At 38.1% G+C, this 21,182-nt stretch overlaps 1 protein-coding gene across 12 annotated transcripts in view; it reads left to right on the forward strand.

Moving 5' to 3' along the window:
• Window positions 1-3,850: 3,850 nt before the first annotated feature.
• The window catches only part of RBM26 (RNA binding motif protein 26), an 85,590-nt gene continuing 68,258 nt past the window's right edge, over window positions 3,851-21,182 (forward strand). For all 12 annotated transcript variants that reach the window (XM_032864179.1, XM_032864173.1, XM_032864180.1 and 9 more), the window contains exon 1: window positions 3,851-4,046. In XM_032864179.1, the coding sequence (XP_032720070.1) occupies window positions 3,976-4,046 (71 nt within the window). In that variant the 5' untranslated portion in view covers window positions 3,851-3,975. The remainder of the gene's footprint in view (window positions 4,047-21,182) is intronic.

Genomic DNA, 21,182 nt, shown 5'->3' on the forward strand with positions numbered 1-21,182 from the left:
CTATGAAGGAGTTAACTACACTATGGAGAATCTTCCTAGGATCAGGGCAGCTAAATAAACCATGAGGAGATACAAGTCTATTAGGAAGTATCATTATGGCTTGTCTGTCCAAAATATTTTCCCTTGCCTCTACTTCTTTCCTATTTAAAATTAAGCACATATCCTTCAGTAAACATTTCTGAGTTCCAGACACTGTGCTAAGCGTGGGAAGTACAATGATGAATAAGCTTGAGTCCTAGTCCTTAAAGAGTTCATAATCTAGTTAAGGAGACAGAGGAGAAAACTAAACAAGATGTTTTAACTCATATCCTACAGGTAGCAACCAAGAGGCAACTATCCTTGCCTAGGGCATCAGTGAGAAGCTGGTTTTTGAGCAATGAGGAAACTCATTCCAGGCAAAAGGAACATCACTAACAAAGTCAACGGGCTTTCAAAGAGCACGGTGTATTGGAAAATGTTAACTAGGTAACCTAATACTGACATACATTCTGAAATGTTTGTTACTGAATGCAGAAAGTATTCAACAGAGGTTGTTTTAGTCATTTCTTAGCAGCAGTGATAATAACACTAGCTAATTATCACTTAAAAAAAAGATTTTATTTATTTGACAGAGAGAGAGATCACAAGGAGGCACAGAGGCAGGCAGAGAGAGGGGGAAGCAGGCTCCCCACTGAGCAGAGAGCCTGATGCGGGGCTCAGTCCCAGGATCCTGAAGCCATGACCTGAGCCAAAGGCAGAGGCTTAACTCACTGAGCTACCCAGGTGCCCCTAATTATCACTTTTGAAGGCAAAGCCAAAGATGAAGTACTGAAGTGATAAGGGATAGATGTTAATGGTTAAGAAAGAGAAGCACGCTACAAAGCACTGATGACTAAATATGGAATAATAACAAGCACCGTACAATGGATTCAGAGGAGGAAGAGGTCATTGTCAGCTTCGTTGGTCAAGGAAGATTTCATTGAAATGGCAGAGCTTCACTGAATCATTAAAAAAACTGAGAGCTGATTGAATATATTGGGGCTTTGCTTGGAGCAGGAGCTGCAAAACTATAGTTACTAAGGGAGAGATAATCAGATACTTGGAAAAATAAAGCAAGAGTGCTGTAACAGACGCAAGCACAGGAGAAAATCTGAGTGACTCTTGGTTTAGAGCAGGGAGGTTAGGGATGCCTTTCCAAAGGGAAGGCTGTATACACTGAATTATGATGGATGAGTTGATTTCATCAAGTGAAAGGGAAGAAAAAACATTCGCAATAGCCCCATTTAGTGTGGGAACACACCTCCTTCCAAGGAACATGCAATAGCTCAAGATGGCTGAAGCAAAGCCTGAAAGAGAGTGAAAGAACTTTCTAAGGCAAATAGGTAGGGGTTTGATTATGAAAGCCCTTTTATAGAATGTTGGAAAATTTTGATTTTTATCCTAAAGACAACGTGGGAGTTGATGAAGATTGTAAGCAGGGAAGTTACAAGATTACATGCAAGTTTTACAATGATTGCTATTCAAGTCAATGATGATAAAGGCAACTAAAGATGAACTGATAATGGGGGCAGCCAAAGAGGCAGAGATTAAAAGGCTGTTGCTATTGTTTAGGAAAAGTCAAAGAAGACTTCAAACATACAGTACCAGTGGTATTAGGAGAGAGTGGGTAAGGTTTGAGCAACCAGAGAAAGAAGCGGAGGTGTTCCTTGTGGAAATGATGTAGATAAGTGTTTGGAGAAGTAGAGGGTGAGTAAATCGGTTTACCTAGAGTATACAGTATTGGTAGAACGGTGGTTAGCTTTGGAAGGCAGGAGCAGAGGGACATACATTTAAGGAACAGTTGGTGATGAAGTTGAAAACCCTCCTGGAGTCAGCCCGAGACAAGTCTCTTAAATAAACAAGCTAAACAATTAGGATTTTACTTTTCCCACAGCAACATTAAAATTAAAAAATCAGGGGTGCCTGAGTGGCTCAGTGGGTTAAAGCCTCTGCTTTCAGCTCAGGTCATGATCCCAGGGTCCTGGGATTGAGCCGGCATCAGGCTCTCTGCTCAGCGGTGAGCTTGCTTCTCACCATCCCCCCCATTCCACATGGCCTGCCTCTCTGCTTACTTGTGACCTCTGTCAAATAAATAAATAAAATCTTAAAAAGATTAAAAAATCACTTTTATTGTCATAAAATATACATAAAATTTACTGTTTTAATCATTTTAAGTGTACAATTCGATCTCATTAACCATGCAACCGTCAACCCTGTTCCTCTCCAGAAACTTTTCAGCATCCCAAATAACTCTTTCCCCATCCTACCCCTTACTCTCCCACCACTGACACCCAACCAACCATTCTACTTTCTGTCTCTGAGTTTGGCTACTCTAGGTACCTCATAAGTAGAATCATATGATATTTGTCCTCTTGCTTCTAACTTATTTCACTTGGCTAATCACTTTAACCAACATCTGGGTGATTCGGTGACTGAATTCTAATTTCATTCTACTCTACATGCTGTATTTTAAAACAAATGTCTAGCTTTTCTTATTTGATAATCTTTCCCACTTATTGCTTAAGGACACTTCAATCTAGCAAATTACAAACGCAGAGTTCTTAAGGACAATTTCGTCTACCACCGCCTGCCACGAGAGCTTTTTATTGTTCTACTTATTCTAAATGTCTTTATGTTGCTAATTATTTTCATTTCATTATAGTTTACAGGCACTAGACCTTTCGCAAAATCCCACCTAGTACCTTAACCATAGTAAATAGCAAATAAATTAACACAGACAGGATTCAAACTTCCCCAGAAGGGAAGTTAATTTATTTAGAACGCTGATATGAAGGGTCTTTTGACACTATTTAATTTCCTATCTGTGGCTGAATCGGCTCTAAAGGAAGAGAATTAAAAACACACTGTTCTTATTTTAGCTGGGGGAAAAGTCCGAAGTTTCAAATGGTTCGAAAACTATTTCGGAACCGTCGAGGTTATCTCACCTTTCTTTTGGGGGCAGCCCTAGATCATTACCTCTCTGCAATCAAGGCGAGTAATTTTGGACAAGACACCAATCCTCTAGAAGTCTCCAAGGGTTAGATTACACCAGCCTGTGCTTCCCAATCCTGGCCACACCACAGCGCACAGTACGGTACTGCAGGATAAACGGAGGAGGCAGTACAGCACACCTGGAGACCACGGGCCGCCCTGAGTCCCCAGCACAACGTGCAGACGCTCTCAAGTAGCGCTCCGGTCCGGAGGTTCGTTCCACTCATGCGCCACAGCCATCTATTACATAGGACGAACTGGGACTCCCACTCTTTCTGAAATCAGGGGCCTCTCCCTTCTCGTAAGAAAGGAAATCTTTATTTCCGTACGCGGACCAAGGCGTAAAATAAAAACACAAAGGCCGCGAACCACGTAAATAAGCAAAAAAAAAAAAAAAAAAAAAAAAAACCCGAAGTACCGCACTCAACCAGCGCGCTCCCCGCCGATCTTACGTCTCTTCCCAGCAGGCACCGGGAGTCACCGCGAGACTTCATCAATTCTCGCGAGATTTATCGGCAGCCATCTTCTTGGGGGTGCTAGGAGCCGGGAAGACCCCCCGAATCGTTTCCATTGAGCTGCCCTTCGTCTTCGCTTTCTTCACTTTTGCCTGTTCTGCGTTGCCAACACCACCTGATCCCGAGGCTGAGTGAAAGCCCGGATCTAGGCGCGTGTCGCGCTCCGGGTTCAAGATTTGCTCGGGTGGAGGGAAGGGGGAGGGCCCGGGCAAACCGTTGCTGCCTCAGTCGGGGTCCGGGGACGGGGAGCTCCTGGCACCCCGTGGATTCGCGGCCTGCGACGGTACCCGCAGAGCTGTTCGCTGATCGGGGCTCGCGGGAACTTGCCACCGGCGCCTCCCACCGCGGCCCACGCGGGAGGCGCGCGGAGGAGGGGGCGGGGGCAGCGGCGGCTGTAGCGGCCGCGACCTGGGCGGGCAGAGGAGTGTGACGGGCCTCGGGGCCGCTGTGGATGGTTTCTAAAATGATCATTGAAAACTTCGAGGCACTCAAGTCCTGGCTCAGCAAGACTCTCGAGCCCATGTGAGTATCCGGGGGCTATCTCCTTGCAGGGATGAAAGTGGGATTTAGGCGGACACAGAGATCTGTGCAGTTGCCCGAAGTGCCTGTGATGGAGGCCGAAGCGGTGAACATAGATCCCCGGGTTTTGTGTTTTCTCCATTTCCACCCTCGCTTACAGGTTCAGGATTCCCCAGAGAGCCTGAGCTGACCTTTATCATACCGCTGAGTTGGTCCTCCAAATGATACCTCCTCTTGTTTTCCCGTTATATGTAGACCGATCCCAATCTACACAAACATTTGGTGAGGGCCCCCAAATCGGTTTCTTTTCTTTTAGTGAATCCGAGCATAACCTCTTGCCCACAGACTGTTTTACCTTGTTTCTTTAAATGAAGTGAATGGCCCTTGTTAGGGATGAGGACAGTTCTAATGTAAGCCATTCACGTTTTACCTAAATATAGTCCCCGAAAGAAAGGCCACGTTTCCCATGTGCTATCTGGCTCACCCGCACCTCTCTTAACTGATTGAAGATGTAACAGGTGCTAAGCTGCCCAGTAAGATTCCCTTTTCCCACTAGCAGATTTGTTAGCTTGGAGAGGAGGAAGAAAATGTTATTTATCCATATGGTATATTTGGCACGTTTAAGTGGGGTGCTGTAGATGGACTCAGTGTGTGTGTGTGTGTGGGGGTTGTTCAGAATGCTGGAATGTTTTATATTGGAAAAAATAAGAGTGTTTTAAGGATTTAACTTTTAATACATACAAAATATATCGTGGGTCAGGTGCTTTATCATTAGTTGATTTACAATAAAATGAAAGAGGGAAAATCCATTCATTTAATAAGTTTATTAAGTGTCTGCTGTATATTGTGGGAAGCCTTGGTGATAGAGCTTTTAAATTCCAAAGTTGAGAAGACAATAATAAATGAGTATTAAAGAAATAAGATAATTCCAGATTAAAATAGCAGTGACGGTTGTAATAATAGAGGGTCATATAAAAGACTGATTAGAAGGCCTCTCACAGGAGGTAGCATTTGAGCAACGCTTAAGGAGGAGAAGAAACCATCTGTGTCAAAGTCAGGAGAAAGACTGTTCCTTGTAGAAGGAACAGCAAGTGCAAAGGCCCTTTAGCAGATATGATCATGGTGTGTTCAGGAAGAGAAGGAAGGCAACTCTGGCTGCAAGGAACATTGTGATGGGGGAGAGAATGGAATAACAGGAGGTTGGAAAATTAGTCAGGAGCACATTATTTAGGATTTGTGAGGTCATGGTTAAGACCTAGGATCTTATTTAAAATACAGTGAGACCTTAAATAATTTAAAGCAAGCAGGGATTGATTTGATTTTAACACCGCTTGCTTTGCGGAGATTAAGGGGGCAAGAATGAAGAGACTATTCTGAAGGGCACGGTAGGCAGAAATGTAGGTCGTTTATATTAGAATGGTAATGGAGACAGAACAAAATATGATTTATAAGTAGATCTGATAAAACTTGCTGTTGGGAGTGGATGTGGGAGATAATGGAAAGGGAAATCAAGGATAATGACTAAGAAGTGAGCCTAAACAGCTGGGTGGGTGATGATGGAGAAGGCTGGGGGAGAACAGGTTGAGGGGAGGAGGAAAGGTAGTTGGTGTTTGTTACACCTTCAAGTTAGATATTTAAGAGGTGGTTGGGTTGAGTCTAGAACTCACGTAGGACTAGAGAAAGAAAGAGTCTTGCAGAGAGTATTTGAAACTACGGAATTGTGGGAGATTTCCTAGTCAGAATGTTGATAGGGAAGAAATGAGGGCCCACATTTGAGGTAGATCTCAAGACTGAGATTTATGGTACTTAAGAAACAAATGTATGGCAAGAGAGGCGGGTTGTCAATTTGATGAGATGCTACAGAGTGGATGAAAAGGGTAGAGGCAGATAAGTGGCCCTTAAGTTGGGATAGGTAGGAGTCATTGGTGACTTTAGCAAAATAGTTTCATTGAAGTGAGATGGTCCAGATAGAAGCCTCATTTCAGTGGATGGAGAGAGAGAGAGTGCAACAGTGGTTGTAGTGGTTTAGTGGATGAACTTCAGAGTCAGAATGGCTGACTTTGAATTTTGCCTCTGCCACCTACCAGCTATATAATATTGGGTAAATTACTTAACTTAGTGCCTCCCGTTTCCTCATCTGTATGGGGAAATAATACGTATTAATCTTTAGACACTGCCTGGTTTGTAATTAGCACTCAATAGGTATTATATGAACAGAAAGTGTAAAAAAAGATTTTTGAGTTTAAATAGCATTCCTTTTTAAAGAAATTTTTGAGTTACAGTTGACACACAATGTTACATTAGTTTCAGGTAAGCAACATAGTGATTTAACATCTCTATATGTTATACTGTAACCTAAAAGAAGGTTATAGTTACGTAGTGTATGCTTGTGACTTTTATTCATTTTTAATAGAGTATGTTTCAGATATCTTATAGCCTACTTAGATGACTGTAGCACTGCAGTCATTACTGTTAGGATAAATAAGGCTGCTAGTACAGCCTAGACAGTGGTAGGAATTGGGATTGGTCCTTTCATAATGTACATTGCTGTGGTAAAATTGAGCCCTTATCCAAGTTCCTGTCCTTTCATTGCATTTTAGGTGAGTTCTCTATGACTTTTAAAGCTGATTCCAATTGCTTAAGACTTGTGGTTTCTAGCCTTGGTTTTGTGAAACTTTAGGATGTGTTATCTAAAGGGATTTTTTTGCTTTACTTTAAAGGTGTAATTGCCAAATAGCACTTATTTGAAGGGAGGACATTTGAAGGCCCAAGGTTAAGATGTAACTCAAAACTTGTATGGAACTTTCTAGCTACCTGTGCTAGTAAAATATCTCATGGTTTTGGACTTCCCCTGCATTTTCAATGTTAATTCAGCAAGCATAGAGTACTTAATCTGTACTTTTTTTTTTTTTTTTTTAAAGATTTTATTTATTTATTTGACAGAGAGAGATCACAAGTAGGCAGAGAGGCAGGCAGAGAGAGAGGGGGAAGCAGGCTCCCTGCTGAGCAGAGAGCCCGATGCGGGGCTCGATCCCAGGACGCTGGGATCATGACCTGAGCCGAAAGCAGAGGCTTTAACCCACTGAGCCACCCAGGCGCCCCCTTAATCTGTACTTTGTGGTGTGTTAGATACTGGGGATATTGGGAAACGACCTGAAATAACTGTATTCATATTGTTTACCATTTAGCAGGGAAGACAAATGTTGAACAAGTAATTATAAGATCTTTGAGTATTGTGAAGTCCAGAGTGCTGTGAAATGTATGTTTGGAAGGTCAAGAAAGGCTTTTGCTGGCATAACATTTGATCTTAGCTTAAAAGGATGAGGATCAGTTTGCTAGGGCGAAACGGTGGGAGAGCTGTGAAAGCATTCTAGGTTTTGAAGAACAGATTTATGAAAGCCTTAAAATGAAAGGAAAAAAGTGTCTTGGGGGAAATGAAAGAAATTGAAAAAAAGAGCTAAGGATAGCTCCAGAGAGGAGCAGGATCATTCAGGACTTTGTTGAGTCATGTTAAGGATTTTGGATGTTAATTGAAAGATAGTGGGAAGCCAGTGAGGCGTTTTAGTGCATGACAGTTTTCAGATGGACATGAAAACAGACAAAACCCCAGCCTGGTTGCAGTGTTTTTGGCGTGAAATAAAAGTTGGTAAATCTGCTTGTTATTTGATTATAAGGTCTGTGGATGTGTCAGGGCTCTGAGTTTTGCGGTTTTTTCCCCCCATTGAAAATGTAGGTGTTAAAATTGGCATCTTGAAATACTTAAGATTGATATTTTGTTCTCTCAAGCATTTGCTTAGTCATACTTGCTATAATAAAATGAAATTAGATGTTGGTCTTTTCTTTAACATTTATTTCTTTTTGCTAATGTGAAGTCCTGGAAAAAAATTTTAAGCTTTGTGTGTGTGTGTGTGTGTGTGTGTGTTCACTTTTTCTGTTTTTGTTTTCTAAACAAATAGAGAAGGTTTTCTGCTGTATTTTGAAACTTTTTATGAGTTTTTACATCACTAAATGGGTAACTTAATAAAATCATAGACTTTTTTAGCCGGAGGGAAACCTCAAAATCAAATCAAATTCAAAAAAACTCCTTAATTTTTCAGACGATGGAGAGGCAGATAGACTTAATGATGTTACCAGATTTTGTGAGGTTAGTAGTAAAAAACAGAATGCATAGTTTTGTGTTCCTGCTGCTATATAGTGCTGGGGAGTTAATGTTGTGTAGGGGAAAGAAGCCAAGTTTTGTAACTGTATAAACTAGTGCTCACAGCTAAGTTCTGCCACTTACTGAGTAATCTAGCCAAATGAACCTCCCCTTTCCTTATTGGTATAATAGGGGGAATTATACTTATTTCCTTCTGCAGTTGAAAGAAATGAGACACTTTTTTTTTTTCAAGATTTTTTTTTCAAGATTTCTAAATTAATTAGAGAGCCACAGCCTGAGATGGTCACGGTGAGGAGAGGGAGAGGGAGAAGAGAGAATATTAAGCAGACTCCCTACTGAGCTTGGAGCCCTGCCAGCTCATCTAACAACCCTGGGATCATGACCTGAGCCACCAAGAGTTGGATGCTTCTCCGATGAGCCACCCAGCAACCCCTGAGACACAATTTTTAGGAGCCTAGCCCTTCTGTCTTTCCTTAAATACTGCTTGATTAAACATAAATAGGTTACTTTTATTACGACCACTGCTGCTGCCACTACACCTGCATGTGTATGCATTGTTGATAGTTTTCTATTACTTCCAAGTTCTGAGAGGTAAGGAGACCTCCATTTTGCAAGTGAAGACAGTCTGGCACAAAGTTCAGGTACTTGTTTAGAGTCACACGGTAATTTAAACTCGCGCTTTTTTGCCTCTGGAGCCATGTACTTAATTTACTGCTACACAGTATAGTGTATTCTGCCCTCTTACTGTATGCACTTTTTATCCTATTACATATTCATAATACTAGCTGCCGTTATAAAGGAGTAAAGTTTGAAAGCATTATGGTTATCAGTGCTTTACAGTTTAAGAAAGAAACTTCTTCAGTTTTTGTAGTCTTTCTCCCCTCACCCACACTTGTTAGCTATACCTTTCTTACCACATTAAAATTATTTTTGTTCCTGTTTTACAGGAAGAATTTGAAAGGGGATCTTTCCACTGCTGAACTTTATTCCTCTTTCCCTCCTTTGATCTTTCTTTTACAGACCTTTTTGCAATAGAAAGTCAATTTCCTAGTCCTTAAGGAAGAAAAACTCAGCAACAACAGCAGCAAAAGCAAAAAAATAAAATAATACTTTTCTTCCAGTCATTTTCATGCTAGCTTTTCCTTTCACTAGTAAATCTAGAAATAGTAGTCAGTTTTTAATTTTTCCCTCCTTTGTCCCCAACCATTTAGTTTCCTTTGTCATTTAGTTTCTTCCTCCTTATACACAAAATTGCTTACCTCAGTGTTACCAATGAATTTATTAAATGTAGAGATTTTATATTCTTTGTCCTGTATATATAACATTAAGCAATGCTGATGCTGCTTTTTTTTTTTTTTTTTGAACTTCTATCTTAAATCCCTAATACTTTGGCTTCTCTTTCTTCTCAAATCAGCTGTCCTTTTCAGTTCTTTTTCTTGCCTTTTAGTTACATTTTTTCAAGTTCTTTTTTCATGCCTTTTTTCCTCTCAACTATTTCTACTTCTGTCATCTCATTCACGTTCATTCCCATGGATAGTTTCCATTATAATCTGTTCCAGTGGTTCTTAAAACCTGTGTGTGTGTGTGTGTGTGTGTGTGTGTGTGTTGGAGTCTTTGAAAGTTTGATTAAAGACTTCCTACCTTAGAATATTGCATATGCTGTATATAAATTTGCTTTGAATTTCAGAGCTTTTCCAAGAGAACCTCTAATCTCTACATCATTTTTCACATATATATTTTCAGGCATAACCTCTCTTCAAAGCCTTATTCCAGTTGCTAGCTGTATATCCACCTGGTTCTCCCATCTGAACTTCAAACTACATTTCTGAAAATAAATGTTCTCTGAATTTACTAATTTCTATTTCATTTCGTCAAATTTTCCAGGCTTGAAATTTTATTTTTTGTTTTTCCTCCCTTCATTCTTTCCCCCTTCAGTTAATCATTGGGTTCTATCTCTTTTAATAATTGTTACTAATGACATTGCTCAATAAGGGGGCCTCACACTCCTTATCTAAACTTTTGCAGTTTTTTTTTTTTTTTTTCCCCTTCCCTTAGTTCCATCCTGGATGCTCAGTCTTGTTTATATGCTTTCATTTGATCAAAATCTTTAGCATTCCTAAATAAATTGCATACATTTTGGCTTAGGATTCAAAATGTACAATCTGCTTATCTTTCCAGTTTTATCTTCCCATTTTTTTGGTGAGTCTTAATTTCAGCAAAGCTGAACTTTTTTCTATATCACATTGTTTATACTGTCCCCTTTTCAGACTTCTAGAGGGTAATATACATTGAGTGCTTATCATATACTAATCATTGTGTATTCATTGAATGTGATCTAGATTCTGTTATTTCAGTTTTAAATAATGAGGAAATTAAGTCTTAGGCAGATTAAGTAATACGGTTCATTTGTAGTTGATAAATAATGGAGAAATAATTCCAAACAAGATATTTTGATTTCAGAGCTTTGTTGCATGTTATGATATACTGCCTTTCTCCATATCCTTTACATATGTTGAAATCAAAGGTGAAGGATGATTCCAGTTCTTCCAGAATGTTATGATCCATCCATCTGGAAGGAGTGACATGACTCTTTTCTCCTAGCACTGGTTTGCATCAATTATGACATCCATCATTTGCATACTTGTTTAGTAATTAATTCTTACTACTTTAGCTTCATTATTAGAATCTCAGGTCCTTGAAAGTGGACTCCAAATCATAAGATTTTTAACTGTCTTCCTGTCGTATACAGCACACAGCATAGTGCCTTGTGTGTCATAAATTAAATGCACTGGTTGAAATTTCTAGTTTGGGTAATCATAACCTAAGGAGAGAGAAATGTAAACTCTAAATTCTACCAAACTTCAACGAGAATTTTATTTCCGAGCAGCAGATGTGTGAGCAATTTGAAAAGTTACTAATCTCTGGGTCTGTTTCTCTTTAGTTTTGCTTCATAGCACCTTCAGATTATGTAAAGCCTAAGTGATTTTTTTTTTTTTAAGGGGGAAAGGACACTGAAAAATAATAATAACATTTACTCAAAGTATTTTTGAATTCTGTTATGTGTAAGCTGTGGGCCTCCATGGAGCTGCCCAGAAAAGAATGCTATATGATAATTCTAGTCTGATGAATTTTACAGCTGGTAGAAGAATTTTTCTAGGGGCCCCTTGGGTGTCTAAGTCCTTAAGTATCTGTCTTCAGCTCAGGTGAGCCCAGCATCAGGTGCCCTGCTCAGCGGGAAGCCTGCTTCTCCCTCTGTCTCCCCCTGCTTGTGTTCCCTCTCTCGCTATGTCTCTCTAAATAAGTAAATAAAATGTTAAAAAATTTTTTTTTCTATACTTAATTATTGGTTAAAATATTTTTCATTATCTTCCTTATCCCTTTAACTTTTGTTGAGTTGACTCTCATTACCACATTTCGCTGCTCGACCTTTTTTGGCTTTTTCATCTGAGTGCTGAGTAGTTAAAATGGATATAGCATTTTCTGTATGTTTTAGCACATCCTTGTCTTTGGCTTACAGTAGTTCTCAAATAAAATCATTTTATATGCATATAAATCAAAACACAGAGGTACTATTATGAGCAAAATAGGAAGTCAGATATTCCGGTGTTTGGTGTCTACACATCAGGAGTGACTAATTTAAGCTTGAGCTAAAAAGCTTCTAGGAATATTTTTTCCTTCCTCCTGCTTCCTTAGTCCCAGAGAAAAGAGAATGAGAGAAATGAATGGATGGTATAAGCCCTTCCTACCAAACTTAGTCACTTACTTACTCCCACTACCTTATTTCTGTGGAACAGTCCTTTTTAGTCTACAAATAGTAACTTCTCAAAGAGGTGAAAATTTATTTTTAACTTGGGGTCATATTTAATATTGTGTGTGTGTGTGTGTGTGTGTAATAATGGAATTCACTTGAGATCTGCTACTGAGTGATTCTTCCTGAGATATTTTACCAACAAGTAAGCAGGTATGTTTATGTATTCTTCTTTCTCCTTTGTACACAATTGGTATCATACTTGGATGTCATTCCATATAATACATAAAAGTGTTGCCTTTTTATTAAGGTTACATAGTATTTTAATGTAATAGATATACCATAATTTAATCATCTGTATTGATGAACTGGACAAAAAGTACTACAGTGTATATATTTACCGCATGACACACCCATGTATACCCATCACTCTGATTCTGCTGTTAATATTTTAGTGTACTTGCCCCGTCCTTTGATTGATTGATTGATTGATTGATTGATTGATTGATTTGACAGAGATCACAAGTAGGCAGAGAGGCAGGCAAAGAGAAGAGAGAGGAGGAAGCAGGCTCCCTGCTGAGCAGAGAGCCCCATGTGGGGCTCCATCCCAGGACCCTGGGATCATGACCTGAGCCAAAGGCAGAGGCTTAACCCACTGGGTCACCCAGGTACCCCAAATGCACCACTTTTTTTTTTTTTTAAAAGATTTTATTTATTTATTGGATAGGCAGAGGTCACAAGTAGGCAGAGAGGCAGGCAGAGAGGAAAGGAGGAAGCAGGCTCCCGCTGAGCAGAGAGCCTGATGTGGGGCTCGATCCCAGGACTCTGGGATCCTGACCTGAGCCCAAGGTAGAGGCTTTAACCCACTGAGCCACCCAGGTGCCCCCCCCCCCTTTTTTAAAGATTTTATTTATTTATTTGACAGAGAGAGAGATCATGGGCAGGCAGAGAGGCAGGCAGAGAGGCAAGCAGAGAGAGGGCAAGAAGCAGGCTCCCTGCTGAGCAGAGAGCCTGATGCAGGGCTGGATCCCAGGACCCTGGGATCATGACCTGAGCCAAAGGCAGAGGCTTTAACCCACTGAGCCACCCAGGCGCCCCTCAGTATTTATAGTTTTAAAAGAAGTTTGATACAGTCTTTATATAATAGTGTACACAGATCTTAAAGTGTATCCTTTGATGAGTTTTGCAAATGTATACATCTTTGTAACTCAGTTCCCTGTCAAAATAAAGAACATTCCCATCATTCTGGAAAGTTCCCTCATTCCCCATCCCATGCTACCATTTACCCATAGAAATAAGCACTATTCTGATTTTTTCCCACTGTATATTAGTTTTGCTTGTTATGGAACTTCATTTAAATGGAATTTTAGAATGGGTGCTCTTTTGAGCAGGACTTCTTTTTACTTCTCAGATTGTTCTTGAGATTTATCCATATTGTTGCATGTATCTTGGTTTTTCCTTTTTACTGCTGAGTAGTAGTCCATTGTCAAATGCATGCTGTGTAGTTATAATAATACCTGTGCTATTTTTTTTAGTACTGACTAGTTAATTTAACAGAATTTTTCTTTTTTCTTTTTAATTGAAAATAATACATACTTGTTTTAATAAAATCTCAGAGTATAGGAATATAACCTAAAAGTGAGTCTTCCTAACCCATCCTGATATCGTATGTAAAAAGATCAACATAATTGTATATTTATAAAAATAAACATACATATACTATGTTTATATAGGTATATGCAATTGACTCTGAATATCACTGGTTTAAATTGCATGGGTCCAGGGTGCCTGGGTGGCTCAGTTGGTTAAGCATCTGCTTTTGGCTCAGGTCATGATCCCGGAGTTCTGGGATCAAACCCCAAGTCGGGGCTCCCTGCTCAGCGGAGAGCCTGCTTCTCCTTCTGCCCCTCACCCTGCTCATGCTCTCTTTCTCTCTCCAAAAAAAAGAAGGAAAGAAAGAAAAAAAGAAACGAATTAAATTGCATGGGTCCACTTACACATGAATGTTTTACAGTACTGTGAATGTATTTTTCTAATAACTCAATATTTTCTTTCATCTAGCTTATTTTACTGTAAAAATACAATATATAATTATATATAACGTACGAAATTTGTGTTAATTGTTTATATTGCTAAGGTTTCTGGTCAGCAGTAGGTTAGTAGAATTAAGATTTGGGGGAGTCAGAAGTTATACAGATTTTTGACTGTGTGGGATTATCACCCTTAACCTTTGCATTGTTCCAGGATCAACTGTAATTTTTTTTAACATGGGCAGGATCATGTTGTTTATATGTTACTGTAAGTGATATGGGTAACAGACACTCTGCATATCCTCCCATGTGAGTATATTCTTTAGTTTCCTGTTCTTCCCAGTGGTTCCATAGTATTACATTATGTGAATATACTATATAATTTATTTTAATAGTGCTTTACTTAAGACGTGGGCATTACTTTCTAGAAAAAAAATTAGCTTATTTTCTTAATGTATTAAATACCTGCACATAGTTGCAAGAAAGAAAAATTGCCAGAAGGCTTTGAAATGAAAAGTTAAAGTCCTCTTCACACTTCTCGCCCTAGCACTTTTAGTATTAATATGTAATCTTTATACCTTTAAAATGGCTGATTCCAATTTTGAGTAGCTCTGCCATACTTTACTTAGCCATATTTTTACTTGTGATTTAGTTCATTTCCTAGGGGTTTTTTGGTTTGTTTTTTTACTTTATAAATAACTGCAATGAACATCTTGCCATTTGTAGTTTATTTTTCTCTAATTTTTCCTTCTTTCTTTCCTTTCCTTCCCTCTCCAGCTCTCTCCCTTTCCTTTCCTTCTCTTTTTCGTTTCTCCTCCTCTTCCCACCCCCCTCCTGGTTCCCATTAGAGAGGAATTATTTTCCAGATGTCACCTAATACTGCTGTTGGAGGCCTTTTTAACATTAAAAGATGTGTTGAAAGCTCAGCCAGGTGTGCTTCTGGTGGTGATTGTTTAATAAATCCCGTAGTTCAGATTAGCTTTTTTTTTGAAGTCATGTACTGTGTTGTGGCAAGTACTTTATCTAGTGTTCTTGTCTCAGAGAGCCATTTAAAAAGTGACAGAGGGAGAGAGAGTGTGTCAGTATAAATTCTGGTCTGTTTTTGACTTTATAACTTTCTACATCCTGCTGTTTTGACACTCCCTGCTGCTTTGCCCACATTCTCCAATTATTAATTTTCCATTGCTTACTGGCAATTTAAAAGCTACTGTGAAAAAGCATTTCTACAAATTTAAGATTCATACAAATCTTAAAAAGTTACCAAAAGTAAAAGATACTTGATTACAATTTCTACATAAAAGCATTAAAATATGCTGTTCAGCAGATCGTTTGTTGCTCTTTGTAATACAGTTTTTTTAATTGAATAAATTTGCTGAGTAACATTGTATAATTTTTAAGGTGTAGTGTCTCTTTAATACATTTATATATCTTAGTATGACTGTCGATGTAGTGATATTTATCATATAATTATAGTACAGTATTATTGTCCGTGTCTATAATAACTGTGGATTAGGTCTCTGTGGCCTATTTATTACTCATTACAAGTTGTGACCTTAAATACCATCATGCCTGTCTCTCCCCACCCCCGCCCCTCAGACCTGCCCACCCATCATAGCCACCATTTTACTCTTTTTCACAGGTTTAACTTTTTTTAGATTTCACATGTAAGTGATTCATACAGTACTTATCTTTCTGTCTGATTTATCTTGCTTAGCATAATGCACTGAAGGTCCATCTTTTTTTTCACAAAAGTAAAGATAGCTTCCTTTCTTGTGGCTGAATAATATTCTGTTTTATTTATGTACCGCATCTTTTTATTTATATATTGATGGGCATTTGGGTTGTTTTTAGATCTTGGCTGTTGTGAATAATGCTGTGATAAAAATAGAAATTCATATATCTCATCAAAATCTTGTTCTCATTTCTGTTGGGTACATATCCAGAAGAGGAATTGTTGGACCGAATGCTCTTTCAAAAATTTTTTGAGGAACCTCCATGTTATTTTTTTATAGTGGCTGGGCCACTTTTTTCCCCCACCAACAGTGTATTCCCCAAAAGGGTTCTCTTTTCACTACCTCTTCACTAGCATCTGTTGTTTCTTGTCTTCTTGATGGTAGCTTTTCTAACACGTGTGAGACAGTTTCTCCTTGTTGTGATTTGCATTTCCCAGATGATTCATGATACTTAGCATCTTTTCATGTGTGTGTTGACCATTTTGATGTTATTTGGGGAGGTGGCTATTTAGTTCTAATTTTTTAATTGGAATGTTTTAGAGTTGATGGAGTTTTTATATCCTTTGGATATTAACCCTTCCAGTTTATGGTTTACAAAAATCTCCCTATCTTCAGGTTATCTTTCATTTTGTTGAGGGTTTTGTTTGCTCTACAGAAGCCTGTAGTTGGATGTAGTCCCACTTGTTTATGCTTTTACTGCTTTTGCTTTTGGTGTCCGCTTCAAAAACTCATTGCCAATACATTTGTCAAGGAGTTTACCACCAATTTTCTTTAAGACCTTTGTTTCAGGTCTTAAATTTAAGTCTTTTCATCTGTTTTGAGTTAGTTTTTGTATATGGTATAAGCTTTTGGTCAAGTTTTATTTTTTTTTGCATACAGCTTTCCAAATTTCTCAGCATTTATTGAAGATACTATTGACTCTCCTTTCCCCAATGTAAATTCTTGGCTTCTTTGTTATAAATTAATTGACCATGTTTGCATGGGTTTATTTTTGGACTCTGTTCTGTTTTATTGATCTGTGTGTCTGTTTTTATACCAATACCACACTTAAAATTACTATACTTTGTAATATAGTTTGAAATCAGGGAGTGTGGTACCTCTAGCTTTGTTCTTTTATTGCTTTGGCTATTCAGGGTCTTTCGTGGTTCCACGAAAGTTTTAGAATTGTTTGTTCTATTTATCTGAAAAATACTATTGGAATTTTGGTCAGGATTTCACTGAATCTTTAGATTGTTTTGAGCAGTGATGGACAATTTCACGATATTAATTCCTCCGCTCCATGAACATGGGATCTCTTCCCATTTGTTTGTTTGATTTCTTTCACAGTCTTGTAGTTTCTGTTTTACAGATCTTTCGCTTGCTTAAATTTATTCCTAGGCATTTTATTATTTTGGGTGCTATTGTAAAAGGGATATTTTCTTCATTTTCTGTGTTTCATCATTAGTATAAAGAAATGCAACTGACTTCTGTATTTTGATTTTGTATTCTGCAACTTTACTGAAGTCATTGATTAGTTCCAAAAGCTTTTTGGTTGAGGTTTTTTTTTTTTTTTAATTAAATCATGTTATTGGGAAATAGTTTTATTTTTTACTTTCCAATTTAGATGCCACTTATTCTTTTGCCTTGCCTAATTGCTCTAGTAAGGACTACAGTTATGTATTGAATAGGAGAAGTGAGAGTGGGCATCGTTGCCTTATTCCTGATCTTACAAGAAAAGCTTTCAGTTTTTCTCCATTGGATATAATGTGAGCTGTGAGTTTGTCCTATATGATAGCCTTTATTGTGTTGAGGTATGGTTCTTCTCTGCTCTATCTGTTAAGGTCTTTTATTATGAAGGGATGTTGTATACTGTCAAATGTTTTTTCTGCATCTGTTGAGATGATTGTGTGATTTTTATCTTTTATTAATGTGGTGTCTTCTTACATTTGTTGATTTGCATATGTTGAACCATTTTTCCATCCCAGGGATAAATTCCATTTGTTTTGACGTATAATCCCTTTAATATGTTCCTGAATTTGGTTTGCAAATACTTTGTTGGGAATATTTGCATATGTATTCATTAGGGATATTGGTGTGTAGTTTTTTTGTGGTGTTCTTATCTGATTTTGGTGTCAGGGTAATGCTAGCCTCATAAAAGGAGTCAGGAAGTGTTCCCTCCTCGTTATTTTGGAAGAGTATGAATATTATTTTGGAAGAGCTAATTCTTCTTTAAATGCATCAGAGACTTCTCCAGTAAAGCCATCTAGTCCTGGCATTTTCTTGTGTTGGGAGTTTTTGATTACTGATTCAACCTCTTTACTAATTATTGGTCTGTTTAAATTTTCTATTTCTTCCTGATTCATTCTTGGTAGGCTGTGTGTTTTAGGGATGTATACATTTTGTCTAGTTTATATAATTTGTTGGCATCTAATTATTCATAGTACTTTAAGATTTTATGCATTTCTGTAATATCTATTGTGTTGTAATGCCTTCTTTTTCATTTTTTTAAGGTTTTATTTATTTATTCATGAGAGATGGGGGTGGGCAAAGGCAGAGGGAGAAGCAGGATCCCCGCAGGGAACCCATTGTGGAACTTGTTCCCAGGACCCTGAGATCATGACCGGAGCCAAAGGCAGCTGCTTAACAGACTGAGCCACCCAGGCACCTTCTTTTTCATTTCTGATTTTATTTTATTTTATTTTATTTTATTTTATTTTATTTTATTTTATTTTTGAGCATTCACTTCTTTTCCTCTTAGTCTAGGTAAAGGTTTATCAGTTTTGTTTATCTTTTTAAAGAACCAGCTCTTAGTTTTGTTAATCCTTTCTGATGTTTATCTGGTCTTTATTTCATGTATTTCTACTGTAGTCATTATTAACTTTGGGCTTAATTTATTCTTTTCCTAGTTCCTTGAGTTGTAAAGTTAAGTTGTTTATATGAGATATTCTAATTTTTTAATATATACATTTACTGCTATAAATTTTCCTCTCAGAACTGCTTTTGCTGCATCCCACAATATTTGATTTGTTACGTTTTTATTTCATTTGTTTCAAGATAATTTTTCATTCCCTATTTGGTTTCTTCTTTGACCTAGTAGTTTGGAAGTGCATTGCTTAGTTTCCACATATTTGTAGATTTTCTTACTTTCCTCTTGTTGATTTCTAGTTTCATACCATTGTGGTCAGAGAAGACAGTTGGTATGATTTCAGTTTTCATAAATTTGCCAAGATTTGTTTTGTGGCATATCTTGTGCTCTATCTTGGAGACTGTTCTATGTGCACTTGAGAAAAATGTTTATTTTGCTGCTGTTGGATGGAATGTTCTATATGTCTGTTAAGACCATTTGTTCTGAAATGTAGTTCAATTCCAGTGTTTCCTTACTGATTTCTGCCTTGATAATCTGTCCATAACAGATGGTGGGGTATTGAAGTCCCCTACATTTACTTGTTGTATTGCTGTTTTTCCTTTAAGATCTGTTTTAGTTGCTTAATATATTTCTTTTCTTTCTTTTTTTTTTTTTTTAAAGATTTTATTTATTTATTTGACACAGAGAGAGAGAGAAATCCTAAGTAGGCAGAGAGGCAGGCAGCGGGGGAGGGGGAAACAGGCTCCCTGCTGAGCAGAGAGGCCATGTGGAGCTCCATCCCAGGACCCTGAGACCCTGACCTGAGCTGAAGTCAGAGGCTTAACCCACTGAGCCACCCAGGCGCCCCAGTTGTTTAATATATTTCAGTGCTCAGGATTTGGGAGTGTATACGTTTGCCATTGCTGTATCTTCTTAATGGGTTGACTCCTTTATCATTATATAATGACCTTCTTGGCTCCATAGCTCAGGGGTTAGAGCACTGGTCTTGTATAATGACCTTCTTTGACTCTTGTTACCTTTTTTGGCTTGAGGTCTATTTGTCTAATGTAATTATAACTCTGCCCACCTTTTTGTTTTTGTTTACTTCAAATATCATCTTCTGTCATTTCACTTTTGAGCCTGTGTATGTCCTTAGAGTGGAAATGAGTCTCTTGTAGTTTGATTTTGTTTTTTTTTATCCATCCAGCCACTCTGTGTTTTGATTGGTGAGTTAATGTTCATTTATGTTTAGGATGATTGTTGATATTTAAGGATTTACTACTGCTGTTTCATCTTTTTTTCTTCTGGTTATTTTGTTCTTTTCATTGTTTTTCCTTTTGTTTCTGTCTGTAAGTTGGTTTTCCATGGTGATTTGCTCAGTCTTCCATTTTGTTTAGTTTCATGTCTCTGCTGTAGGTTTTTGCTTTGTGGTTACCTTGAGGTTACATAAAAAATCTAGACAAGCAGCCATTTTCTGCTAATAAAAATTTATGTTCATTTTCTTATAAGGATTCCATTGTTTTAATCTTCCCTTTTGTATTTTTGATATCATAAGTTGTATCTTTTTATATTGTGATTTCATTATCAAGTTGTAGCTATATTTTTAATATGCACTTGTTTTAAAAATTTTTATTTTTTTATGTTAAGTAGGCTCCATGCCTAATGTGAGGCTCAAACTCACAACCCTGAGACTAGAGTTGCAGGCTTCACCACCTGAGCCAGTCAGGTGACTCTTTAATATGCTATTTATTGATTGATTGATTGATTTAAATTTTTATTTGTTTGACAGAGATCACTAGTATGCAGAGAGGCAGGCAGAGAGGGGGAAGCAGGTTCCCCGTCAAGTAGAGAGCCCGATGCGGGGCTTGATTCCAGGACCCTGGGATCATGACCTGAGCTGAAGGCAGAGGCTTTAACCCACTGGGCCACCCAGGCGCCCCTAATATGCTTTTTTAAACCTTTATGCCGTAGGTAGGAATTTAATACACTTCTAAAAAAGAGTTACAGTATTCTCATTCTGGATGTTCTATTTATTACCTTAATTAGAGTTTTCTGTCCTTTGGTCTTTTCACTTCAGCTTGAAGAGCTCTTTTTAGCTTTTTTTTTTTTTTTTTTTTTTTTAAGATTTATTTATTTATTTTAGAGAGAGAGAAAGGGAGCAAGTGAGCATGGGAGAGAAAGTCTTAAGCATACTCCATGCTGAGCATGGAGCCCAATGCAGGGCTTGATCTCAGGACCCTGAGTTTACCACCTGAGTGGAAACCAGGTGTTGTACGTTTAGCCTGCTGTGCCACCCAGGCACCGCTTAACATTTCTTATGAGCATGTCTAATGATCGTGAACTCCCTTAACTTCTGTTTGTCTAGGAAGACCTCTATGTCTCCGTTGTCTCTCAAAAATAAATAAAAACAACCAGCCAAGAGTATTCCACTGGCAGAGTTATTTTTGAGATACAAAGGAGACGTAGAGGTTTTCCTAATTTCAATCTTTTGAATATGTCATTCCATTTTCTCTTGACCTATAGAGTGTCTGCTGAGAAGTCAGCTGATAGCTTATGGGGGTACCTTTGTAGGTTACTGTCTTTTTTTCCTGGGCTGCTTTAAAATTCTTTATCATTGACTTTTGACAGTTTTCATATAATGTGTC

Source organism: Lontra canadensis, unplaced genomic scaffold, assembly GCF_010015895.1.
Source record: "Lontra canadensis isolate GAN:19392208 unplaced genomic scaffold, GSC_riverotter_1.0 scaffold26, whole genome shotgun sequence".
NCBI classification, from domain to species: Eukaryota; Metazoa; Chordata; class Mammalia; order Carnivora; family Mustelidae; genus Lontra; species Lontra canadensis.